Source organism: Microcaecilia unicolor, chromosome 3 (assembly GCF_901765095.1).
Source record: "Microcaecilia unicolor chromosome 3, aMicUni1.1, whole genome shotgun sequence".
Lineage (NCBI taxonomy): Eukaryota > Metazoa > Chordata > Amphibia > Gymnophiona > Siphonopidae > Microcaecilia > Microcaecilia unicolor.
The window spans coordinates 49,742,878-49,768,348 of record NC_044033.1 but is presented as its reverse complement, the minus strand read 5'-3'; the positions used below and the strand labels follow the sequence as shown (position 1 = coordinate 49,768,348).

At 41.6% G+C, this 25,471-nt stretch overlaps 1 protein-coding gene across 3 annotated transcripts in view; it reads left to right on the top strand.

Moving 5' to 3' along the window:
- The window catches only part of MAP4K3 (mitogen-activated protein kinase kinase kinase kinase 3), a 363,843-nt gene that overhangs the window by 307,276 nt on the left and 31,096 nt on the right, over positions 1 to 25,471 (top strand). For all 3 annotated transcript variants that reach the window (XM_030195906.1, XM_030195907.1, XM_030195905.1), the window contains 3 exons: positions 12,168 to 12,247; positions 18,295 to 18,355; positions 18,462 to 18,579. In XM_030195906.1, the coding sequence (XP_030051766.1) occupies positions 12,168 to 12,247; positions 18,295 to 18,355; positions 18,462 to 18,579 (259 nt within the window). The remainder of the gene's footprint in view (positions 1 to 12,167; positions 12,248 to 18,294; positions 18,356 to 18,461; positions 18,580 to 25,471) is intronic.

Sequence of the window (25,471 nt, the reverse complement as noted above, 5' to 3'; positions counted from 1 at the left end):
CCATGAGATGAGATCAGGGAGCCCAGGGAAGAGGTGTAGATTGAAAAAAGAAGGGGTCCAAGGACAGATCCCTGAGGAACTCCAACAGAGAGCGGGATGGGGGTGGAGGAAGAACCATGAGGGTGTACTCTGAAGGTACGGTGGGAGAAATAAGAGGAGAACCAGGAGAGGACAGAGCCCTGGAACCCAAATGAGGACAGCGTGGCAAGAAGTAAATTGTGATTGACAGTGTCAAAAGCGGCGGATAGGTCGAGGAGGATGAGGATGGAGTAGTGACCTTTGGATTTGGCAAGGAACAGGTCATTACAGACTTTAGATAGTGCCGTTTCTGTCGAGTGTAGGGGGCGAAAGCCGGATTGAAGTGGATCGAGGATGGCATGAGAGGAGAGAAAATCAAGGCAACGGCTGTGAACGGCGCGTTCAAGTATCTTGGAGAGGAAGGGTAGGAGGGAAATGGGGCGGTAGTTGGAGGGACAGGTAGGGTCAAGTGATGGTTTTTTGAGGAGTGGTGTGACTACAGAATGCTTGAAGGTGTCAGGGACAGTTGCAGTGAACGGAGTTCCCAGGGAGGAATGTAGGGAGAGATGAGAGTGGAGAGGTACTGAAGAGCTGCAGAATGAATGCACTTATAGGTCAATAAGAGGAGTTTGAACTGTATGCGGAAACGGATAGGAAGCCAGTGAAGTGACTTGAGGAGAGGGCTAATATGAGCATAACACTGGCGGAATATTAGTTGTGCAGCAGAATTATGAACAGATTGAAGAGGAGAGAGATGGCTAAGTGGGAGACCTGTGAGAATCAAGTTGCAATAGTCTAAGCGAGAGGTTATAAGAGTGTGGATGTGGGTTTTGGTAGTGTGCTCAGAAAGGAAAGGGTGAATTTTAGTGATATTATAGAGAAAGAAACGACAGGTTTTAGCAATCTGCTGAATATGTGCAGAGAAGGAGAGGGAGGAGTCCAAGATGACCCCAAGGTTACGAGCTGATGAGACAGGAAGGATGAGAGTGTTATCCACAGAAATAGAGAATGGGGGAGGAGGAGCGGTTGGTTTAGGGGGAAAGATAAGAAACTCAGTCTTGGTCATGTTTAGTTTCAGATGGCGCTGAGACATCCAGGCAGCAATGTCAGACAGGCAGGCTGATACTTTGGCCTGGATTTCGGCTGAGATTTCTGGTGTGGAGGGGTAGATCTGGGAGTCATCAGTGTAAAGATAATACTGAAAACCTTGAGATGTGATCAGAGTACCAAGGGAAGAAGTATAGATGGAGAAAAGAAAAGGTCCCAGGATAGATCCCTTAACCAGCTAGCTTAAATCTAGGCAGGAGAGGAATGTTATGGGGCAGAGTCAGGGAGGAGCTAGCAGTTATGCAGGTACTTATGATATTCAGTGCCAATGTCCATATAGCTAAACCAGCAGATAGGACTTCACAAAAGGCAGTTCTAACTTTGCTCGCTTAGCTATGCCATTGCTAATATGCACTGAATATTAGCCACATTCACACAGCTTCTGAGTACCAATTTGTATTCCTCAATATGCTCCCCTCCCCTAGCCATAATCTGTCCATTCCTCCCACCACCCCCCAACCAGAGATGCCCCACCAGGCCTACCTTTCTATCCATGGTAGTCTAGGATGGTCAGGATAGGAGCGAACCCCACTTATTCCTGCCCAAAATGGCTCCTACATCAAAATGGCTTCTCTGACCACTACCAGGCAGTCATGTAGTATTACCACTACTGTTGCTAGAGGTCACAGCAGCCATTTTAATATAAGAGCCACAATGGGAAGTAATAAGTGTGATACACTCCTGCCCAGTGACCACCAGGGATGGATAGTTAGGACTGTGGGGTACCTAGAGGTGGGTAGGGGAGGGCTCCTTGTTGGGGATCCAGGAGGGTAGCAGCTCTTGGGAGGTGGTGCTGCCTTTGAGGGGGGATCAGATGGAGTCCATGGTGAGGAGACGACTCAAAAAGCAGGGGAATTCCTTTGTGCAGGTCCTGATCAATATTCAGCTGGGACTCACGTAAGAGGCAGCGGCTAGCACATGTCCTGGTAGCCCTAAATATTTAGTGCCAGTCCCCGGACATAGCACAGCACTGAATATCCAGGCCTAATTCAACCAGTGACAGTCAGTACTTTAAAAAAAAAAAAAAAAACTAACTAATTTCTGGCTGAAGATTGACCTTTCTATGTACAACTCTTGGAGTAAAGTTTGAAATTCCTTTTTCTTAATGATGTTTGGATGTCATATATAAAAGGTTATGAGACCAATTTTCTAAGCAATTTAGGCAGTAAAAAACATTTCACCTGTATTTATTTATTTATTTTATTTATTAAGATTTATTTACTGCCTTTTTGAAGGAATTCACTCAAGGCGGTGTACAGTAAGAATAGATCAAACGAGCAATAGGCAATTACAGCAGTAAAAAAAAAATTGAATGTCTGAAAATGGCCAACTTCCAGTGCATCAAAAAGTACATGTGGTGTTTCACAAAACACAAACATTCAGATAAAGCAGATGCCAGTAATTGCACATGCTTTGTACCTGCAACCATTTTCAAAGTGAAAAACATGTATATTGTCATTTTAAAAATTGGTCCTAAGCCCACAAGTAAGAAAATATGTACAGTCTCCCCTAATGTAGTTTAAAACCTGTCCTCGTATATATTCTTGAAGATACATTTTCTGAATTTTGGTTCATCTATCTGCTCACTTAAGTATTTGTGCTCTTTCACTGTCAGAGCTTTTGTGTGCAGTGCTGCATCCACCCTTATCACTTGCCATTAAATGAACTTCCAAGAACCATTACCTATCTTCTTTTGGTTTGCAAAAGAATGCTTAAACTAAGGCTGTACCAAATATTAGTATTTGATTTGGCCCTGAATAATAACACGAATGCTATTCGTATTTGGCTGTATAGCGATTTAAATTTGAATACGAATAATCCAGGGCTCTACTCTGCTAAATCCTACTGAAATAAACACTTGATTTCTGATTTCACCTTGCTGCTTTTATTAAAGCTCAATGCCCATTATTCGTATTCATATTCGGCCAAATAATATATTCCTTTTAGATTTTATTGTAAACCGCTTTTTGCCTATATTCCAGGCTCTAGTAGTATATCAAGTCAGTGTAAATATATAATTTTTTGTATTCATGCAAGTATTTGCTACTGGTCTAGTTAAACAGAGAAAAAAAATGCAGTGCAATAATACAATAGACTATTTCTGACCAACCAGATCTAATTGATATCGTAGATTCATCTTTGGTCAATGACATCATAAAGGCACTCTGGCATTTACAGGTAAATCAAAACATCTTAAAAATACTACATTTTGAGTCAAATTAGTGCCTTTTAATCAAATGCTATTCATATACAGAAGAAACACTACTTTGTTACTGTTCATTTGTATTAGGTTTATTATTGTCTATTTGTGAGAGGAGAAATTTTTCCAGCTTCATTACTTGTAATCCTTAGGGACACCTCTCCTCATTCATGCTATTGAGACAGACATGGGGAAGCCACTGCTTGTCCTGGGATTGGTAACAAGGAATGTTGCTACTATTTGGGTTTCTGTCAGGTACTTGTGACCTGGATTGGCCACTGTTGGAAAAAGGATACTGGTTCTAGGTGGAGCATTGGTCTGAACCAGTATGGCAATTCTTATGTTCTTATGTAGTAGGAACCAAACCTCTACATAAAAGAAACAATTGTGTTTTTATATATTTAGGCTTAAATAGAAAATAGGACTCCAGGACAAGCAGATGTTCCACAACCCTAGCATATGGAGGGTGAAGTCATCTGACTGAGCCCAGCACAGAAAACTTGAGGTAACTAGCTCTCAAAGCTTAGAGCTTTCTGCAGTGGTGAGCCATGCATGTGCAATGATTCCTTCATCTGTGACGTCACATGGGGCTTCGGATATCTCAGTGAGGTGATCTATAAAAACTCCTTTTTCACTGCTTTCCAGGTTTCACCTTGGTGAGTGCACTCCCCCACCCAGACCCCTAGAAATCTCTAGGCAGGCTTTTCGCATATCATGAAGAATTTTCTTAAATTTTGGCATGACCACAAGCTTCACCATACCCAATGCTTTGGGTGATATTTATTTTTTTTTTAAATTTTCAAGTCATATGATTTTGATGTGGCTGTTAGTTACCCAGTGTCCGAGAAACAAATTATTATTATTAGCATTTGTATAGCGCTACCAGACGCACGCAGCGCTGAACACCTGATACAAAGAGACAGCCCCTGCTCACACACACACACACTCTTACACTTCAAGGAGGTAGTGCAGCATGACATTGTTTGACATAATATTATGTGCTTATCATGCCTGGGGCTTGAACATGGTATCTCTACGTGTGCCTCTTACAAGGGATGACATCTGGCTGTCAACAGTACAAGAATAGGCTCTTCAGCACCTTACAGTCTAGCCCAAATGCATTAGTACTGATGACCCTAAGGACCATTGATCTGCTCCAGACGCTGAAAATACATTTAGAATTGGAGGTGTATTGATCTCCCTCAAAGTCAAACATTGGTAGAGGTCATCAGGGCCAGCTATCATCCAAGTTCCTTCTGAAGACTTCGTAGTATTCCAGTGTTTTAGTAAAGGCATTGACAGATGCCAGTGTCAAGCTGAACAAAGATGCATCAGTCCACATTGACACATTTTGTATTCTAAGCACTACCACAGAGAGGATCATTCATTTTCAGCAAATTGAGTGGGATGCAACAATCTCCAAAAGTGTGTGGTGTTCTCCCACTAAATACACCTCAAGTAACCTAGGATGATGACACTACTCCTGTCAGTTATGCACTCTTGACATTGTTAATCATCAAGAAGTAGTTGGACCGGAAGATTCAGAATACACTGTGTCAGCATCTGTCTTGGTCCCCTGTACCAGCACCAATTATATTAACACTGATGCATGTGGACCTCCTGGAGGACTTAACAATGCCTAGAGCCTAATGGCAGAGCCACGAGACCCTGGCATCAGCTGCCAATTTTTGATAGCACATTGCTAAAGGAAGCTCCATTGAGTCAATGGTCTACATGAAGGCTTTGAACTCCCAATCAAGGGAAGTCCCTCTACCTCATCTCCAGTTTCTCTTTTATCCCATCTTCTGCCAGGGCCAGGCACATTGTCATCACAAGCCAAAGACAGTACAGCCACCTCCTGAAGCTTTCATGGCTAAAAATTGTGCTGCCTCCTCTTTTCTGCCCTCACCCAATAAGCTGCATGATTACATGTCTTGGTTTTCCCTGCAAATTTCCCTGTTCCTGTGACCATCTAATCTTACTGTCAGATAGAACATCAGTGATAAATGCTTTTTAAGATCAACTACATTGCTTTAAATTTGCCTCTTCGCTCAAGTAGTACCCAGTGAAGTGAAACCAGCATTTTATATCTTCTCAAATATCAGAGTTCCAGTCAGTAATTGAGCAGCAACATCCTGAATGTGGTGTAAAGCCTTTTAGAAAGAAGCCTTTCATTAAATGCAACTTTATACCTAGGGATTCCTGTATGTCAAGACTGTGTAGCCTGTTTCTCCTTGGAGAATGAGCTAAAGTGCCCCCCGCACAACATTACAGAAGCCACTATGCATGGGCATTTCACCACTCCTGAAAGCTCTATTATGAGACCTAGTTACCTCAAGTTTTCCACCCCTGGCATCACCCCTCGTGTCAGGACTGTGTAACCTTGCAACTTTGCTATTTTGTATTGTCCGTGAGAAAATGTTATATTTAATTTTTAATCTGTCATCTTGGGTTCTTTTCATAAATAATGCTTAAACCAAGTCTTTGTCTTATACTTTTATCTAAACCACTGTTGAGCAAAGGTGCTTACCTATAACTAGCATTCTGCATGAAAAACAGGATAAATCACATGGGTGATGTCATGAGATGGCACCACAGTACGATACCTTCATATCTTCTAAACATGACAAATAGTGGTTTTACAACCTCATCCCAACAACTTCACAAGAAATGGTAAATTAAAGACCAGGTAATACTAGTAGATCTAACTTAGAGCTCTTGAACACAAACCTTATCCCAGTTCTTTCAAAATAAATGGCAAATGTCTAGTCTCAAAAATAGTGTTAACAAAAGCAGCCAACTAATGAACTACTTACTCCTGCTTTCTTTACCAGTTATAGAGAACCAGATCCAAGACACATGTACTAGGTCTCAACCCCCTAAGACTGGGATTTTCAACTCAGCCCTCAGGAAATCTAGCCAGTCAGGTTCTTAGGATATCCACACTGAATATATATAAGATAAATCTGCATGCCTTACCTTAACTATATGCAAAAGGACACCCCGAATTCTCATCAGACAGCTGCATAGGCCCCATTCCTTCATCCAAAACAAAGCCCTGGAAAAGTCTGAGGATCAAGAGAAGCTTTTTTTTTTTTTTTTTTTTTTTTAGAATGGTCTTGACAACAGCAGATTTCCACAATTGTGGGACCTGTCCTAATGAGGAGACTTTTATTAACTAATGAGAGAATGTATGGTAAAAGGTTAAGTTCCTGGATCGTTAGCCAGGTAAAGGGTCAAGAGCACAATAGGTAGATCTAGTGCCAAGCAGGACTAAGGAGAGAGAGTGAAGAGTTTGTGGATGAAATGAGGTCCATGAAGGGGAGCCAGTACAGTCTGACATGGAGGAAGAAACTGGGGAGGAGGACCAAAGGGTAGGAACATGTTGAGTAAAATTTGAACTTGAATCAAGAAGTATTGTGAGAGACATTCAGCTGAAGGGATAAAGGAAGAACTTTGTATGTTAGAAGGAGATGTCAAGCTGCGAAAAATTGAGAAAACTTCTTTAGTTAAACTAAGTGCTTTCTTAATATGGTTCTCAAAATACAGGGCCTTGGCCTTATAGAGATGGAAATTATAATCCTTTAACTTAGATTTATAGAAAAGAAGATCCAAGTCTGAATGTGTCTTTTTCCATATATGTTCCCACTTCCAGAGTTGTCTTTTTAAAAGTCATAGTCTGCTGTGAAACCGGGGCAGGGAGCAGCCATCCTTTGGACATCTAGGGGGTTTGAGAGGGGTGATCTGGTCTAGGGCAGAGGAGAGAACTGAGTGGAAACAGCGGGTTTGCTCATCAAGATTAAGTGTAGAAAAATCTGGAGGGAAAGAGATAAGGGACAGGGTTATCTTGAGGGGGTCTATCAGAGAGCGATGCCTTGACCAGTTCCGAGAAGGGGGAGATGTCAATGTGAGCTGTGAGAGAAGCCTAATTGAGAAATGAATTGCCAGGTGATCGAACTAGGGAACAGCAGTGGATGAGAAGGAATCAAGGTGAGCAGACTCTTCTGGAAACTTGACAAGATCAAGCATATACCCTATTTGATGAGTTAGGAAGGGAACATGTTGAGAGATTCAAGTCTGATAGTAGGGAAAGGAGATACTGGGAGCGAGGTTGGGAAGGGATATCTGCATGAGTATTGAAGTCGCCTAAAATTAAAGGGTCAGAGTTATAGGCTGACACCTCAGAGAGCAGTTGGTAGCAGGATTCCCATGAGGCCTGCAGGAGTGAATGGGGGGCAATAGCAAAGGATAGTGACAAATGGTCTGGGAGTACAAACTTTAACTGTGAGGGCCTCAGGGTAGTAAAATTTGGGGGCAAGTTCCACGAGTTAAGATTTAGTGGAATAAATGATGGCTAATCCACCACCATTTTTGAGGATCTTTCTAGAGAAAACACATCATAACCATCAGGGAGGCAATCAAACAAATAACTTTCCTTACCACTTTGGATCCACGATTCTGTGAGGCAGAGAATGTCTAACCCAGAGGAACTTATTAGGTCCCAAATAAGTGTAGTTTTGGAGTGGAGGGATCTGCAGTTCAACAAGCCAGTCTGAACGGAGGTCCTAGTTTGAGGGTCAGAGGAAAACGGTCGCATATATGAGAGAAGGCGCAACTGGAGTAGTGGGCAGTATTTAGATGGTCCTTCTGGCTGGGTTCTGTTGAGAATCGGAATGGCATGTTCTGGTCATGTGATATAAGGGTGAGGGAGGTGGTAAAACCTGATGGCATGCATGAGACAGAAATAAAAGTAGGATAAAAAGTACGGTAGCCAGTATTAGCTACTGGGAGAAAGAGATCAGCGTGGGGGGATCAGCGCGGGGGGAGGTGAAAGCTCTTGAGAGACAGGTGCTGCAAGTCCCAGGAAGGCTTCTGCAAGACAAAAATACAGGCAAGCAGTGTAACACCAACACATCCAAGCAAAGTTAGAATGTATACTGCACTCCATTTTTCAACCCCTCTATCAACAAAAAATGCCCTTGCTGATCCCTTCTTTACCCACTGCACTTCCACTGTGATCCCTTTTGCAGAAAATACCCACCGCCCTGTTGTGGATGCCCACTAGCTGTGTAGAAATCTTGGGTCACCAAAAGTGTTCATGCCCCCTTAATAAATGTGATTCTTACACAAAACATACCGAGGTATTTACTTGCACTAACTCCTGAAAAAAAGCCTTTCTCTTATTTTGGAGAATTGAGACCTCTAACATTGTAAGAAACAAACTTAAGTTCCTCCATCCTCTTACTGGATATCACGAAATATGCTCACGGAAATCTCCCCTCCCCTCTGGCCACCCTCTCCCCCAGCTTTAGCCCTCCCATTCCCTTCCTCCCTCTTAGAAGCCCCTCGCCCATCAACCTACTCTTCCATCCTCCCACAATAGCCCTTCAGTGGGAAATTCATGACCACCTCACCATATATCCAGGAACTTCCTGCCATGAGAAGCCAGATTCATATCAAAATCACTTATGCTTTGCCCTTTCAACTTGCACATCCAGCAGACAGACACTCATATACAAGATATATACACCACATCATTCTTCAACAACCACAACAAGACCATCTTCCCTCATGCAGTGTTCAATGTGGTGTCCCACAGTCCTCATTCATTATAGCTGATCAAATGAATCTGTCCATTCCCAGTACTAACCAGAAGACATTCCAGACGTAGAGGGCCCTGATGTCATCCAGAATGGAGTCTTTCTTATGAAGCCCATGAATTGTAATCAAAGGTCAAATGGAAATGTCCAGCAGTACCTTGAATTAGTCTTTATTAGGGCCCTGGTCACTTCCTTAAAGACCCTGCATTTTTGAAGAGTACTGTGTGCTAAGTCTTCAAATAGTTCCAATCAGACCCCATTCCACTGTAATGTCCTTGGCACTCTCGCTTTTTGAAGCAGCTTTTCTTTTTCAACGAAACTCCTAAAGCACACCACAATATTTCTCGGCCTTTCAGCAGTACGGGGGCCCGATGCTGTATGCACCCTTTTGATGTAGGCCTCAAATGAGGAGTCCTGCAATAACCAGTGTGCGAAATGTTGAACCACCTCCACATTTTTGTACTCTGTTGACTTTGGTATCCCATGCACCCTTGGGTTGTTGCAGTGCATGCGATTCTCAAGGACCTTAACTTTGGCAAGCAGCTTTTACTAGACTTGGGAAAATCCACTCCTTATTTCTAGGTTAAGCAGCATAAAATCTGTTTTACTGTTCTGGGATCTTGCCAGGTACTTGTGACCTAGATTGGCCACTGTTGGAAACATGATACTGGGCTTAATGGACCTTTGATCTCTCCCAGTATGCCTACGCTTATGTTCTTATGTCCTCCAGGCCCCTCTAAGCCCACGCTGCCACCGCTTAACATGTGTCCATCCGGGATTCCACCCAGTCTATACATGCACTCCTCCAGTTAGTCCTGCTTCAGCTTCTGTACTGCATCTTTAATTCACTTTTCACAGAAGAAATATCCATTTTAACTTCTGCCATCCACTCTTTCATATCCGCTTTTGTAATTTCTTCAAAGGAGTCTGGTATCAGAAAACCACACTCTATGATCCCCTCTGCCAGTGTCATGTGTGTTCCCACTCTGACACCATCCTTCATCGTGTTCACACCATGTATGTCTTTGGCTGGCAGCTTCTCCCCAGGTTGGAACACCGCTCTCTCTCCATCTTTTTGTTCTTCCATGTTGCCCTAGACTCTCACCAAGGCATCACGCAATACACTCTGGAGAGTGATTTTGAACAGACCACCCGAACCCTCGTCCACTCACTCGTTACCTCTCGTCTTGACTATTGCAACCTTCTCCTTGCTGGTCTCCCGCTTAGCCACCTATCCCCCCTTCAATCTGTCCAAAATTCCGCTGCACGTCTTATCTACCGCGTGAACCGATACTCTCATATCACCCCTCTCCTCAAGTCGCTTCACTGGCTCCCGATTCGCTACCGTATTCAGTTCAAGCTTCTCCTAATGACCTTCAAATGCACTCAATCTGCAGCCCCCCATTACCTCTCTACCCTCCTCTCCCCCTATGTCCCCACCCGTAACCTCCGCTCTCAGGACAAATCACTCCTATCTGTACCCTTCTCCACCACCGCTAACTCCAGACTCCGTCCCTTCTGCCTCGCATCACCTTATGCCTGGAACAGACTCCCCGAGCCCATACGCCATGCGCCCTCCCTGCCCATCTTTAAGTCCTTACTCAAAACCCATCTCTTCTCCCTTGCTTTTGGCGCCTAACCACCTTCCCCATTCATGATACACTGACTACACTGACTACATAGTTTGTTACCTTTAGATTGTAAGCTCTCTTGAGCAGGGACTGTCCTTCCCCATGTTTTAACTTGTACAGCGCTGCGTAACCCTAGTAACGCTATAGAAATGCTTAGTAGTAGTAGTAATGCCAGGATCATTGCCTACAGAGAATTGCTCAGGCACCCATCTTCCCCAATGACATCACTTCCTCCACGGGGATTTATACATTTAGCAGTACTCACGAAGCATATCAGTCAATTTGAAAATTAGCCCCTTTAATTCTAAGCTGTTAATCATGTAACTAAATTTAATGACTTCATACACAAGTTAATAAAACCTGTCATAATTCAGCGCTAAATGAAAGTAGTAACAGAATTCAAAAATGCGTGGGATAAACACAAAGGAATCTTGTATGGAATGTGTGGAACTAAACAAGCTTATTGGTGATTAGATGGCAACACCAGTAATTGAGAAGCAGAACCAGTGCAGGGCAGACTTCTATAGTCTGTGCCACGATTGTGGCTGGATATGTTTGGATGGGCTAGAGTGAGCTTCGGTAAGAATGTAAATAAGTGTTGCCATACTGGCACAGACAGCCCAGTATCCTGTTTCCAACAGTGGCCAATCCAGGTCAAAAGTACTTGGCAAGATCCCAGAACAGTAAAATAGATTTTATGATGTCTTTAAAAAAAAAATAGTATATCAAAAATACACTAAATGCATTGATACAGAGGAGTATCAAATGCATATAAATAAATGAATAAATAAAAACTATATCAACTTATGCATAATGATTCAATATGCATATTTTATTATTTTTTATTTTGCATAAGTTGATATAGTTTTCATTTATACATTTATTTCTTTATGTACATTTGATATTCCTCTGTCAGTGTATTTAGTGTATTTTTCATACACATTTTTATAAGACTCCTGATGCAGGCAGAAATGCCGAAATATAGTTCTATGTCGAGTCTTAGTGGTGAATCAACAATAACAATCTTTTACAATAACAAACTTGTGATCTGTTGTTTTGGAAGACTCTACTTTTTTTTTATTTTCTTCGAGTTTCTCATGGTGCCTTTTCTCCTAAGGACTAATCATGATCAAGTACTATATGGCATATGTTTGTGGTATCATGTCATACCTTATGCCACTGGTTCCCAAACCTGGTCCTGGAGACACCCTAGCCAGTCAGGTTTTCAGGATACCCACAATGAATTTTCGCTTAGAATACAGTGGAGGCAGTGTATGCATACCTCTCTTATGAATATTCATTGTGGGTATCCTTGTAACCTGACTGGTTGGGGTGCCTCCGGGACCAGGTTTGAGAACCACTGCCTTATGCTACAAGTTTATCTTGTTTGGCAAACTGGATGGACCGTACAGGTCTTTATCTGTCGTCATCTACTATGTTACTATGGGGCTCATTTTCAAAGCACTTATACTTACAAAATTCCATAGGTTGTTATGTCACTTTGTAAGTCTAAGTGCTTTGAAAATATGCCTCTGTGTTATATGAGATAAACATATATACCTGTGTAACACAACTAGCTCCTTCATAAGTCTAATTTTTCTTATTTTTCAGACCAGTATTTGATATTTGGTGCAGAAGAAGGTATTTATACCTTGAATCTTAATGAATTACATGAAACTTCCATGGAGCAGGTATGTTAGCATGTGGAACATTCTAAAAAAAATAATTAGAACAGTAAAAAGACATTCAGCAAGTAGTGTCTGTTCTAAATATGCACATTCCGAGGATTTAACTAATCCCATGTTAATAAGAATTGTCTACTGTTTCTTTTATACGTTGATAGGATAATGCCAGTGTCATTTACTACAGAAGGGCAAACGATCGTGGTATATAACTTGCCAAGCAGTTGAAGAATTAAAAAAAGGGGAAAACAACCTTTGCACAAAGCAAAAGCAGCACACAAACAGCAAAGGTGTCAACAAACGTCTCAAAACCATGGGTCGGTACAGAATTTTGTACCCTGCCTCTAAAGTAGCGCAGCAAAACAGCTCTATCGTCTGCTTTTCTGCTTGACAATAAAGCTGTTTTGCAGCACTACAAAAAGGCCTACCCCAACGACCCCACGTAACCCTCTTCACCTACCAACACAGCATGACTATGATCGAACAGGACATCACGCAATCTTCATCCATTCCGACCCTCCACTTATACCTCATACGATCACTATACAACTTTGTATTTGTTATCCACTGACTGGGCAAACGCCTTTGACGGTACTATGTAAGCCACATTGAGCCTGCAAATAGGTGGGAAAATGTGGGGTACAAATGCAACAAATAAATACTTTAGAGGCAAGGTATCTTTTGATGTGTGCTATTGGTGCAGTTATTTATTCTCATTGATACCTATCAATAAAATTTTGCACCGCTCCATTGTTTGGGACTTTTGTTGTCACCTTTGCTGTTTGTGTGCTAATATAACTTGCGAAGACATCCATCCAGTATAGTAAACCATTCCAAAATGCTAAGACCAATATGGTATTTGAGGCTGGTTGATTAATGGAAGTGTAGTTTTATACACCTTGCTGATTGTTGAATGTGATTAACAAAAGAAAACATAAATTGGACGACGTGCAGCGTGACTTTAGGGAAAATATGAAAACCATTTATATTCACTATGTTAATTTTTAGCTTGTATTTTCCTAATGTTTTATTGGCTTTTTTTGTATACTGCTCAGGACTTTCGGGGAATAAGCAGATTATAAAAGCCTAGATTAGATTAGATCTACTCAGATTCCAAGTCTCTGCTACCCAGTCTTTCTTTTCCTGTTACTTTATCACTCTCTTCTTCTCCCCTTCAGTGTTCTTGCCTCCCCTCATATTCCTTCTTTTCCACGCTTAATTCAGTTAACCACATAGATTATTGAGAAAACAACATTAAAAAGTGGATGTTCAAATACTTGGCCACTGTATACACTGATTAATACAAACAAATCAGTTATTTGTATTAATTTATCAGGACTTGCTTATCTACTCCTACTCCAGTGCAATTTTTCCTTAAATTAATCACCCTTATTTTCTGTCTGTTCCACCTCTACTTACACTCTGTGCTGTCTATTTAAGATATTTTAACGTGTATTGCATTGGCATTTTAAGTAGCATACTATGCCACAATGTGAACTGTTATTTGAATATTTTTCCTGCTGTAATTGTCTATGTCTGGCTTATTCCTGCTGTTCACCAACTTGAGTTAATTTCTTCAAAAAGGTGGTAAATAAATCCTAATAAATAAAATTTAATTAAATAAATCAACTGATGATTTATCATGTTATACAAAAAAAATTCTTCTCTGTCAATAAACAGGATGAATCAGCTACACAAATGGATGATGACTTCCAGTGGTACTGGAACAGAGTAGATCTCTGAGCTCAGAAATTACTAGAAAATGCTTTTGAGCTTGTATGCTCTTTCTTAGGTGTCATGGCCTTGTAGAGCTATGTCTCTCCTTATTTTTCAGCTTTGTCAAATGGACATATTTTTTTGTAGCTCTTTCACATCTGTAAGTGAAAATATTTTTCTGCCTCATTTTATTCTTTCCTTTACATCCTCCTTAGTATACCAAAAAAAAAAAAAACATATTTCCAGTTCGATTTACATCCCTTTTCTTTAAGGGCCCTGTTTACTAAGGTGCACTAGCGTTTTTAGCGTACATTAATACTAGAGACACCCATAGAGGCTCATTTTCAAAGCACTTAGCCTCCCAAAGTTCCATAGAAACCTATGGAACTTAGCCTCCCAAAGTGCTTTGAAAATATGCCTCATAGTTATATATGGGTGTCTCTAGTGTTAGCGCATGCTAATTTTTAGCATATGCTAAAAACGCTAGTGTCAGCTACAATCCTGACATCTAGCACGCCTATAGCATGGCTTAGTAAACAGGTTCCTAAATGTTGAAGGAGAAGCCAATATTCAAAAGATGTCCAAACTGTGAGTCTGCATTTGTCTTGGCTAGCTTATGTCAAGGAAACTGCTAAAGTTGTAGCAGAATGTTAGCAGGGGCCTGCTTAATTCACAGGCATAAACTTAGAGCATTTAGTGGAATGCATAGTCCAGTAATACGGCAGGAGCAGCAGGTCTCTGACAATATGCAAGACAAAGGTAGTATAGATTCCGACCAGCATGTTAAAGCTTGGGTAGATGCAATGCCATATTTCAGTGCTGGAAAATTAAAAATAAAAAAAATCCATAGTAAGATGAACACACCATTATCCCAAAGCAAATGGCACTGACCAGAATGTTGTGGGTACAGAATTGCTGTTCCAAAGCCTTGGCATAGAACCTGCTAGATACCGAGGGAATGTTGCTGAAACTTGGCTGGACACAGAGAGCTATGTGCCCAGAATTATACAACTAAGAATGTCAATAGTGATTCAGTGGCATATAACAGCTCTCATGGAATAAGGAGGTTTAAAAATTTGAAGATAAGCTCCTTTTAATAAAAGGCCCATTGCGTCTAATAGACAACTAGTCACAGTTTTACTAATTTTTATCTAACTGAGATCTTCTCTCCCTAGCAGATAGACAGACATACAACCTTCTATATCATTCCACTTACCAGCAAATGAACTGTCAGCAGTTTCTCTGTCTTCTCATACTACTTCCACTGCCCAAACTGATCTGGTCGAGTTATTTTGGAATTCCTTTCCTCCTTCCAAAACCAGCAACAAAAGTTGTACCCCATCCTCCTCAGAGGTCTCAGCACACCCCCAGTGCAAGTTATACCTACCGAGAGAATCAAAGAATCTGGATTTCTCATCTATCAATCAGTTCAGATTCTGAGTCAGATTCAACTATCCTTTTCTCTAGACAGTCCCCAGTAAAGTCTTTTCACTCAGAGGAATATGAAGATTACACCATGAATACATGAGTAGCAATATTCTAGACAAATCTACTTGGAAGAATAGTTGTCACAAGTCTACCTTCTGAACTATCCTAAATTTCTGCTCCAATTGGCAAATGAAATAACGTTTCGTGATCCAACAGGAAACCAAAGCTAGAAAAGAGAAGGCTCCATTGATGGTTGTCACATCATGTTATGTTCTTTAGAAAGAGTGTGCACAAAAGGCTGTCCTAACTTTGGTTGCTTCAACTCAGGGGCGTAGCCAACTGGCATAAATGTGCACACCTAAATGTAGCACTTTAGCATAAAAATTCTGTAACCTATGCATATAAATTTTTTGACATGTCTCTGCTCTGCCAATACACCTCCCACTGTACTCACCCCTTGCATTGATACGCTGTGCAACTTGTGCACTCAGATTATAGAATACCACTGAGTATGTGCCTAGCACTTACACACATGAATGTTAGTCACGTGCATAAGTGCAAGTATTCTGTAATTGTGGCATACAAATGATGCTTACATTAAGGAGCTAAGGTTAGAGAATTAGGGGGCAAGTGCTCATACAGTATCCACCATACACAATGTTTTCTCAAAGAAACTTGTAAAATTCATCCAAAATTTCTGCCAAAGGTAGCATTACCATTTCAATCAATACATCTAAAAGTGTTTATTCCAAACTACATTTGCACCCTGTAGATAAGGCTCTTCATACTCTAGTTTGCAAAAGGGTGTTTGTTTTTTATCACAAGCAGACTGAAGCCCACTGATGGTCTATGCAGTTTTACATGTCCTATAATCAAGTCAGTCAGATCTCACACATGTAAACAAAACAGGGGTTGATACTCTGTGGAAGTTCAACAGACAGGTAGTTGCTCCTGCCCATTGAACTCCTGCTGACTAGGTCATATCATAATATTCAGTGGCAACTAACTAGATTTGTGTCATTGAATATCATGTCTCACTGCTGTGACACTATCTGTTTAGTGCCAGGGTGGTCTCAGGGCAGAGCATAGGTGGAACTGGAAGTTATAGCCAGGTAAGCAGGACCACATAAATGGCCGTTCTTACTTGCTCTGACAGCTATCCAGTTGCTGGTTCTGAATATCAGCATTATCCAGAGAACTTCCAGTAACCCCCTAAGTCCCGTATCCAGTGCTGGTAGCTGGATATGAACTGGCACTGAACATCTGGATCTAAATCAGCCTCTAGCAGCCAGTATTTCAAAAAAAAAAATGTGGCCACTGTGGTCTGCATATTGCTTTGACATTTTATAACTAGCCAATGGACTGTGTTCATTTTTGTGTTCAACTTGGCTTATCTATCCAGAACAGAGTTTATAACTAGACAATGGACTGTTCATTTTTGTTCAAACCACATCAAATTAGAGCCATGGCAAAAAAAAAAAAATATATATATATATATATCATCTATCATCTAAAAGACAATTCCATGGAAGAAATGTGCAAAGTTGACATTCAGTCCTCATTGCATACTTTCATTTCACATTGCTGCCTGGATCATGCATCTAGTAGAGGTGCAGCAGGATAAGCAGTTTATGCAGTGGCGTTCCTAGGGCGGCTGACACCCGGGGCGGATCGCCGATGCGCCCCCCCCCCCGGGTGCATTTTTACCTGCTTTGGGGGGGGGGGGGGTGCCGTGCGCCTGTCTGCTTCGCTCGTTCCATGCTCCCTCTGCCCTGGAACAGGAAGTAACCTGTTCCGGGGCAGAGGGAGCAGGGAACGAGCGGAGCAGACAGGCGCGCGGCACCCCCCCAGCGGCATGCACCCGGGGTGGACTGCCCCCCCCCCCCCCTTGGTACGCCACTGAGTTTATGTAACTTTGCACAATATCAACTCTCCCAGAAACACAAAACAATCCAAGCTGCTCAGTACTTGCAAAGTGAAACTCTGCACCTGCCGAAAATCTACTGTAAGACTTATTTTTTCCAGTGTCATGTTCAATTGTAGCTGTGAGCTTGGGAGAACTTGTATGACTGATTTATCCTACTTGTTCTCAGAGAAAGCAAAGTTACTTACCTGTAATGGGGGATTTCTGTGGACTGTATCAGGATAGATCACTTCTCTTCACTTGTGTATCTGATCTTATCCTGCTGTCTATAGAAAGCACTTAAAGAAACTTGGCTTTTCTTATCACTAGGTGAATATGTTGAGGCACACAACTCTCATTACCACTGTGAAAATAATATTTATGAATATTATTATAAGGCATTAACTCTAAAAATGGACTCCTATCTCTGCAATAAATGGTCATCAAAAACCTTACCTAAATGTTATTCTGCAGAGTCTTGATTATGGCTAGAGTATCTCTTCTGTGTGTTACCACCTGGGTCCATAAAAAAGACAGGTCATCAAACCACTTCTTGCAAAGAAAAGTTGCATTGTAGCACAGGCCCATTCCATCCATAAAAAGCAGAACTTGTGCCAATCGCTTTGTAGCATCAGAAGCAGAAAAACCATTTACTTGTCATTCCTTTGCTACCTGACTTAAATCATTAATTGCTATATTCACCAGACAAGATGGATGGAGAAACATCAGCTCTGTATGTACACATGTAGTTTCAAATTGCACCCCCACCCCAAGAACGCCTGTTTTCTAATCTTTATAATTTGAAATATGCACCTTGTAAAAGTATGCACATACTTTTAGGCGATGATCAATCCACATGTGCAGATTCAACTGATGTACCCATGTAAATCCTGATTATTACATACGTAGAACCTGAATAAGCCTTTGAAAATGTGCTCCCTTACCTATATGACATCTATATTGGTTAATATTTGTTCTTTTTATTTATTTATTTATTTATTTTAATCAGTTGTTTCCACGACGATGTACATGGCTGTATGTAATGAATAGCTGCTTACTTTCAATATCTGGTAAGATTTTCCATTCTGTTTTTAAGTAAGATTTCAGTCATAGACTGTTCTGTGTTTCAAACATCACAGTTATATTTGATGATTTATATATGAATTTTATTTGCAGGCAAAGCTTGCCAGCTGTATTCTCATAATTTACCAGGCCTTTTTGACTATGCAAGGCAAATGCAAAAGTTGCCTGTAGCTATTCCAGCACACAAACTTCCTGACAGAATCCTTCCCAGGTAAATATGTACTTTTTCAGTCAAATCATTTTCCTTTGTAGTTTCCTTCCACATCAGAAAGCACTCTAAGGAAAGTCTTTTCTCTTGGCGGGCAAAATTCCTTGTGCAAAAATAGTCTTTGGTTTGGCTTCTTTGTCTTTTGCCTTATACTCATCCAAGCTGTTGGTCATAGAATTTGTGGTTCAGGGTTGCTTCTTTTAAAGAATAAAATCATTGGTTTCCAGTGTGTCAGTTTAATCTGTGGTGGCATTTTGTTTTCTTTGTGGAACAACTGAGCAATCCAGAAAAGGGAATTCTATAACAGTAAACTGAGCAGATATGAATTAGAAGTTAAACAAGCAGTACACAGACCATCCCAACCTCTTAATTTTGCTCAAGGCCTTTATCACCAAAGAAACACAAAATGTGCAGATTGTCTATCCATACTCAAGGAACCAGACATTTGGAGCAAACCAATTATTATACAAATAAAGGCTTAAAAGGGTAGTTAATACATCATATGGTTTATGCGCATTAGTTCAGTAGAGAACAGAGTGTCAGTATAGTTGAGGGAGATCAGGGTAGCAGTCAAATATTTAATTATTGCATTTGTATCCCACATTTTCCCACCTATTTGCGGGTTCAGTGTGGCTTACAATACATTGTGAATGGTGGAAATACAGTTTGTTACAACTCGGTTATGGATTACATTGTGAGTGGTTATGCGAAAACAAAGTTAAAGTGTCGTTAAGGGAATAGAACAATGGAGAAGAACAATGGAACAATGGAAAAGAAACAACGGGAACTAATAGGGCAACTGAACAGTAGTAGACGAACAATTCGGTATAACATTTTTCTATGAGTAGAGGTATAAATGTGATAAAAATTTACGGGGGATAGGAAATCAGAAGAGAATGTATTGTTGCATTACTAATAGTGTGTGCGGACTTAATGTGTTTTGATTCTTTCAGTAAATTTTATCAAAGAGATGGGTTTTCAATGATTTGCGGAAGTTGGTTAGTTCATAGATCATTTTCAGGTTGCGTGGTAGTGTTTGATTTCAACCCAGATTTCAAGTTCAAAAATTTCACTATCAAAATAATTCTTATTAACCGCTAAACGCCCCTTTCCAGGGTTCAGTACAGTTTACAATAACAGTTAAAAGTTTACCCAATAAAACAGATTAGCATAACATTATAATACACAGGCACTAAATCATATTTACTTAGAGTTATCAGAAAACAAGAAAGTTTTCAACTTTTTTCTAAGTACTAAATAACTCCTTTCTGTTCTAATAAATGATGAGAGAGAATTCCATAATGATACCTCCTTAACTGAGAATATAGTACTAGCAATTTTGGAGAGTTGCATGTTTTTACTAGAGGATGGGCACAATACTAATTCATTTTGTAATCTAGATGAAAATCCAAATAATGAAGAAGAAACTGTATTAAGTGAAATGTAAAACCATAAAGGATCTGAAAGAACAAGTAAACTGCCTTAAACACAATTCTTTCATTAATAAGAAGCCAATGCAGTTTACAAATAAATTCGAAAACACTGCTATACTTATTAAATTTAAAAATCACCCTCACTGAAGTGTTCTGAATAAGTTGTAACTTTTTAAGATAATTAGGCCCAGAAAAAAAAAGGATATTACAGTAATCTAAGTGACACAAAATTAACATTTGAACCAGCTGCCACTCCTTGTGATCTTAGACAAGTCACTTAATCCTCCATTATAAGCCCTTCAGGCATAGATTGGGGGTGCTCAACTTAGCACACATTCTATTTAAAAAAAACTGCCTAGTTTTAGGCAACAGGAACATGCACCTCTTACAGAATGCTAATTAGCAGAAAGGTATTGTGGTAGAATGATGTGTTTTAAGCCTGTAAAACTGCTTTTATTAAATCTTGAAGTGCTTTTCTCTAGTTTGGCCAGCAGGTGTGCATTTTGTTTTAAGCTTTTACAAAGAACTAAATGCCTGTAGTAATGTAACCAGCTTTTTTTTTTTTAATGTTGTTGACTGGGCTCTGATTGGCCCAGAAGCTTTTTTCATTTGAATTGTACTGGCTTTTGCCCCAGTTTCAGCCTGGGAGAAGAGAGAGAGAAAAAGCTCTTTGCTGAAGTCCTGTAAAATAGTTTAGTTGGTAACTGGTGAGCAACTTATGTCCTGATCTCCCCAGGAACTTTCTAGGAAGTAAACAGATGTTTAGTTAGTGTTATAATTGATCCATATTTCAGTTACCTGTTATTGTTTGCTGATTGCACATTTTCTGTCCACTGTTCTGAGAATAAACATATTTGTTTGTTCGCCCTGCCTCTCTGAACTGATAAAGAATCCTGGTGGTTTGTGTGTTGGGTCCACAATTTCTTTCTGGGAACTGTGGGACCACTGGGAGTGTGACCTCCAGTAACCTAGAAATTACTGGGGATAATTTGAGAGTGGGAGACTCGGCCAGAGTCAGCTATGACCCAGTGAGTTGGAGGAAGGTGCTAGTGTAGTGCATGAGCGGCAGGTATAGGCAGACCTGAGCTGTGCTCGGGATAGACCCTCTAAGTGACCATGGGCTAACCCCAGGAGGGTGGCTAGGCATTTCATGACAAATATGCATTATGTTTTGATGGCGGGTACTTCCCCAGTAGGCATGTGGGGATTGAGTGGAGTATGCAAATACCCATATAAATTATAGTATTCTATAATTTAATACATGTTCTGGCTAACATCTAGGCAAGAGTATTTATACCATAGGGTTGATATAAGTGACTGCATCTTTAACGTTGGGTGTATTTTCTGCCATTTGCCACTAGTATTCTGTAAAGAAAAATAGGCACCTACTTTTCTTTATAGAACATGTTTGAAATGAGCACCTGTTTACCCTGTTATTTAGTTATTTATTTTTTGGGGATTTATTTATTTATTTTTTCAGTAGTAGCTCAAGGTTAGTTACATTCAGGTATACTGGATATTTCTCTGTCCCAGGAGGGCTCATAATCTAAGTTTGTACCTGAGGCAATGGAGGGTTAAGTGACTTTCCCAAGATCAGAAGGAGCAGCAGTGGGATTTGAACTGGCCACCTCTGGATTTCAAGAGCAGTACTCTAACCACTAAGCAACTCCTCCACTCCTGGGATGGGGGCACCACTATAGCAATAACCTCTTATTCATTTTGTCCTGCACAGCTGTATAGATCACACACTCCAAAAGCTAGCCCTGAGCTGAGTCAGGAGTTGATCACCAGAGCAGCACTAGGAGTGAGAAAGGAAGCCAGGGCTGTAGCTGAACCAAGAGGAAAACCAAACTATATGTGTTTCTTGGTCTGGAGTAGTGTATCTCTTGCCCCCTTCCAAATTCCACCCATCTGTCACCTCTTCTTGCTACCATGCTGTTTCTTTGGGCCGATGCAGCATAATATGCCTACTCGGTCCATCCCCACTGTCTTCATTGGGATGTCATGGGCGAGAGGGGGGAGGAGTGATTGTTTTATATTTGTGAAAAAGGGAAATGAAGTTTCTGTCCATTCCTCTTTGAATTTGGGTCTTGACTATAGGTCTTCTCTATTACAGAGCTGTCAAAGAACAACAACTTTTAAGAGACATTTCAGACTATGACATCACATAAGCTACAGTTCCCTCCTGCTCCATGCCCCCCCCCCCCTTATACATTAACATATTTATCCTGGTGTCCATAGGGCTGGAAGAAAGGACAAAATACCAGTTAATCCACATTCTTGACCCAGCCCACCTAGCACAGAAATGTTTACTAAACTGTGTATATTGTCTATCTTCTGTTTATTCTCTGTCTTCTCTTAAGCTTTGCCATCATGATCCTTTTCTTTTATGAATTATCTTCCATTTCTTTCTCTTTGCATAGACTCTCTCTCTACCTTCTGTCTTCTCGCTTCCTTCTAGTCTCACCCTCTTATGCCACTCCTCGCCCTTTTTTCACTTTCATGTCTCTTCACTCCATCATGACCTCTCACCTTTCTCTCAGCCCTTCTTTTCACAACCCCACACATCTACTCACCTAGCCCCTCGGCAGCTGGTGTTCCCTCTGCCTGCTTTTCTCTGTCTCTCCCAGGTCATGTCTCCTCTCAGCCCCCTTCACAGCCCATGCTCTCTCTGTGAGTTTCTCTCGCCCTTGCAGACTGCTTCTACACCTTTCATACAGCACTCCTAGGCCCTGACTCTTATCATCCAGCCTCCCTTCCTTTTAGAGCTCCTTTCTGCCATTTCCGTCTCTTTACAGCAACAATTCACAGTCGCTCCTTCCTATACCAGCTCCAGTCTCAAGATGGCTACCATGACCTCCAGCAGCAGTCTTGCTAGACTGCCGCTGATGGCCTCTGCAAGGCAGCATTTTGGCTGGGGCAACAGTGATTGTGAATCGCTGTTGCCCTGGTTAGGCCACTAGACCACCAAGGCATCTAAGGTAGGCTGGGGGTGGCGGGTGGCTGACTGATAGCTCCAGGAAGAGGGAAGCTAGGCTGTGTGGCAGTGGTAACAATGGTGGGGGGAGGGTGGCGCTGGCCTGGCTGGTTTTGTTTTCAGCTTCGGTGTCTACCAAAACAATTTCAGTCGCAGATTTGGTTTCAGTCCTGCTCTACCTCAGAAAGGAGACTACACAGGTTGGATGTCCAGGCATTACTTCAGTATTTAGAAGTAGCTAATCCCTTCTGCCTTTCAGATAGGCTGTGTCCTGTTTGAGGGGCCTCATAAAAGACCATATAGCCTCTAAAGCATTAGGTAGGAAGTTGCCTGTTCTTTTCTTCAGCAGCATCTCCATTGCTTTTCCCACCATTGACCAAAGACTGCCTAGCCTGTAATTGCCATCTTTTCTTTATTTTGTGAAGAGGGATCACCATAGGCACCAACTCCATGGGTGCCTTGGGTCCTCGAGCACCCCCAATATTTCACCCACCGGAAGTTCGTTCCCTCCCTCCCTCCTCCCTTAGAGTTCTAGCCCCCCTCCCTCGAGTCCCTCCAAATTTTAAAAGTCATCTTGACTTACCTTGTCGGGGTTACGGCGGCAGCAGCGGTAAAAAGTATGCAGACTCTGCCCTTAGCTCAGTTTTCCCTTCTCTCTCAGCTCTGGTCCCGCCCTCATTTCCTGTTTCCGCAAGGGCGGGACCAGAGCTGAGAGAGAAAGAAGGGAAAACTGAACTAAGCGCCGAGCCTGCACACTTTTTACCAGTGCTGCCACAGTAACCCCGACGAGGTAAGTCAAGATGACTTTTAAAATTCGGAGGAAGGGAGGGACGATGACCCTGGGAGGAAGGGGGACCCTGGAACTCGGGAGGAGGGAGCGGAGGACCCTGGGAGGGGGGGAGGGCCCTGGAACTCGGGGGGAGGGAAAGGAGAGAGGGGGGGCTGGAACTCGAAGGAAGGGAGGGGGGACTGGAACTGGGGGGGGAGAGGGAGGGGGGCCTGGAACTCAGAGGGGGGATGAGGGAGGGGGGACAGGGGAGGGGGACGGGGACCCTGGAACTCGGAGGGAGAGGGGAGGGAGGGATGGGGGCCTGGGACTGGAACTGGGAGGGAGAGAGGGAGGGGCCTGGAACTCGGAGGGAGGTGGAGGGGGGACGAGGGAGGGGGGATAGGAGGAGGAGAGTACGGGGGACAGGGGAAGGGGACAGGGAGGGAGGGATGGGGAGGGGGGAATGCACCACCTGTTAAAAAAAAAAAAATTTCAGCACCCCCAATAATTTTGAAAAGTTGGCTCCTATGGGGAATCACATCACCTTTTCTCCATTTATGTGGAACCTCCCCCATCTCCATTAAACACATCCTGTAGGAGACCTTCCAGAATCTCTCTTAGCTTCCTCAATATCCTGGGATGTCCTTTAACTTGTCCACTTTCAGTTTTGCAAGTTCTTCATAAACACTTTCTTCCACAAACATTGCTGGTATCTAAACAATTCCCATATGCATCTTTGTCAGTTACCTGCGCACCATCTCAAGGTTTTTCTTCCGTGAACACCAAACAGACATATTTGTAGAGCAGTTCCACTTTTCCCTAGGCACTTTCAACATAAGAGTAATGCCACACTGGGAAAAGACCAAAGGTCCATCGAGCCCAGCATCCTGTCCACGACAGCGGCCAATCCAGGCCAAGGGCACCTGGCAAGCTTCCCAAACGTACAAACATTCTATACATGTTATTCCTGGAATTGTGGATTTTTCCCAAGTCCATTGAGTAGTGGTTTATGGTTTGGTCCTTAGCACCTTTGAATCTCGTAATTCCACCTTTGCCCTTCCTCCTCCCCCATTATACTTGAAAAAAAAAGTCTTGTCATCTCATTTTGCATCTTTAGCCAGTTTTCTTTCTGTTTGTTTCCAGCCTGATAACTTTCTTTTGATTTTTTTTTTTTTGTTCAGCTTTTCTATGAACACTACTTTTTTGCCTTTGTTTTTGCAACCACTTCTTTGGAAAACCATACTAGTTTCCTTCTCTTGCTTTTATTTACTTCTCATACATAAAGATCAGTTGCCCTTTTTTTAACCCCTTTCATTTTAGCCCACTATTTTTCCACATCCCTTTTTTATTTTCCACTCTTCCAACTCTTCCTTCATATACATCTACATTTTACTGAAGTGAGCATCTTTGAAATCCAGGTCTTTGAGTCTGGTGATCTGAGCAGTCAAGGAGTCAAGCTTTTATAACCCAATAACATCTGAAATAGAGACTATGAAAAAAAATCAGGACGCAGTTACTATTTTAATAGGCATTTGCACACCAATAAACCCAGTTCAACAATATGGAGTTCTTTATTTCTAAAAATGTAAAAAAAAAATAAAATTTGGCAAATGACGTTCAGCAATATGTTTTGGCTGTTGCTGCCTAACTGTAAGTTTTCCTAGTTTTCAATGTAAAGAAATTTTAACAGGTAGATATAAGTTCTTTTCTGTATGT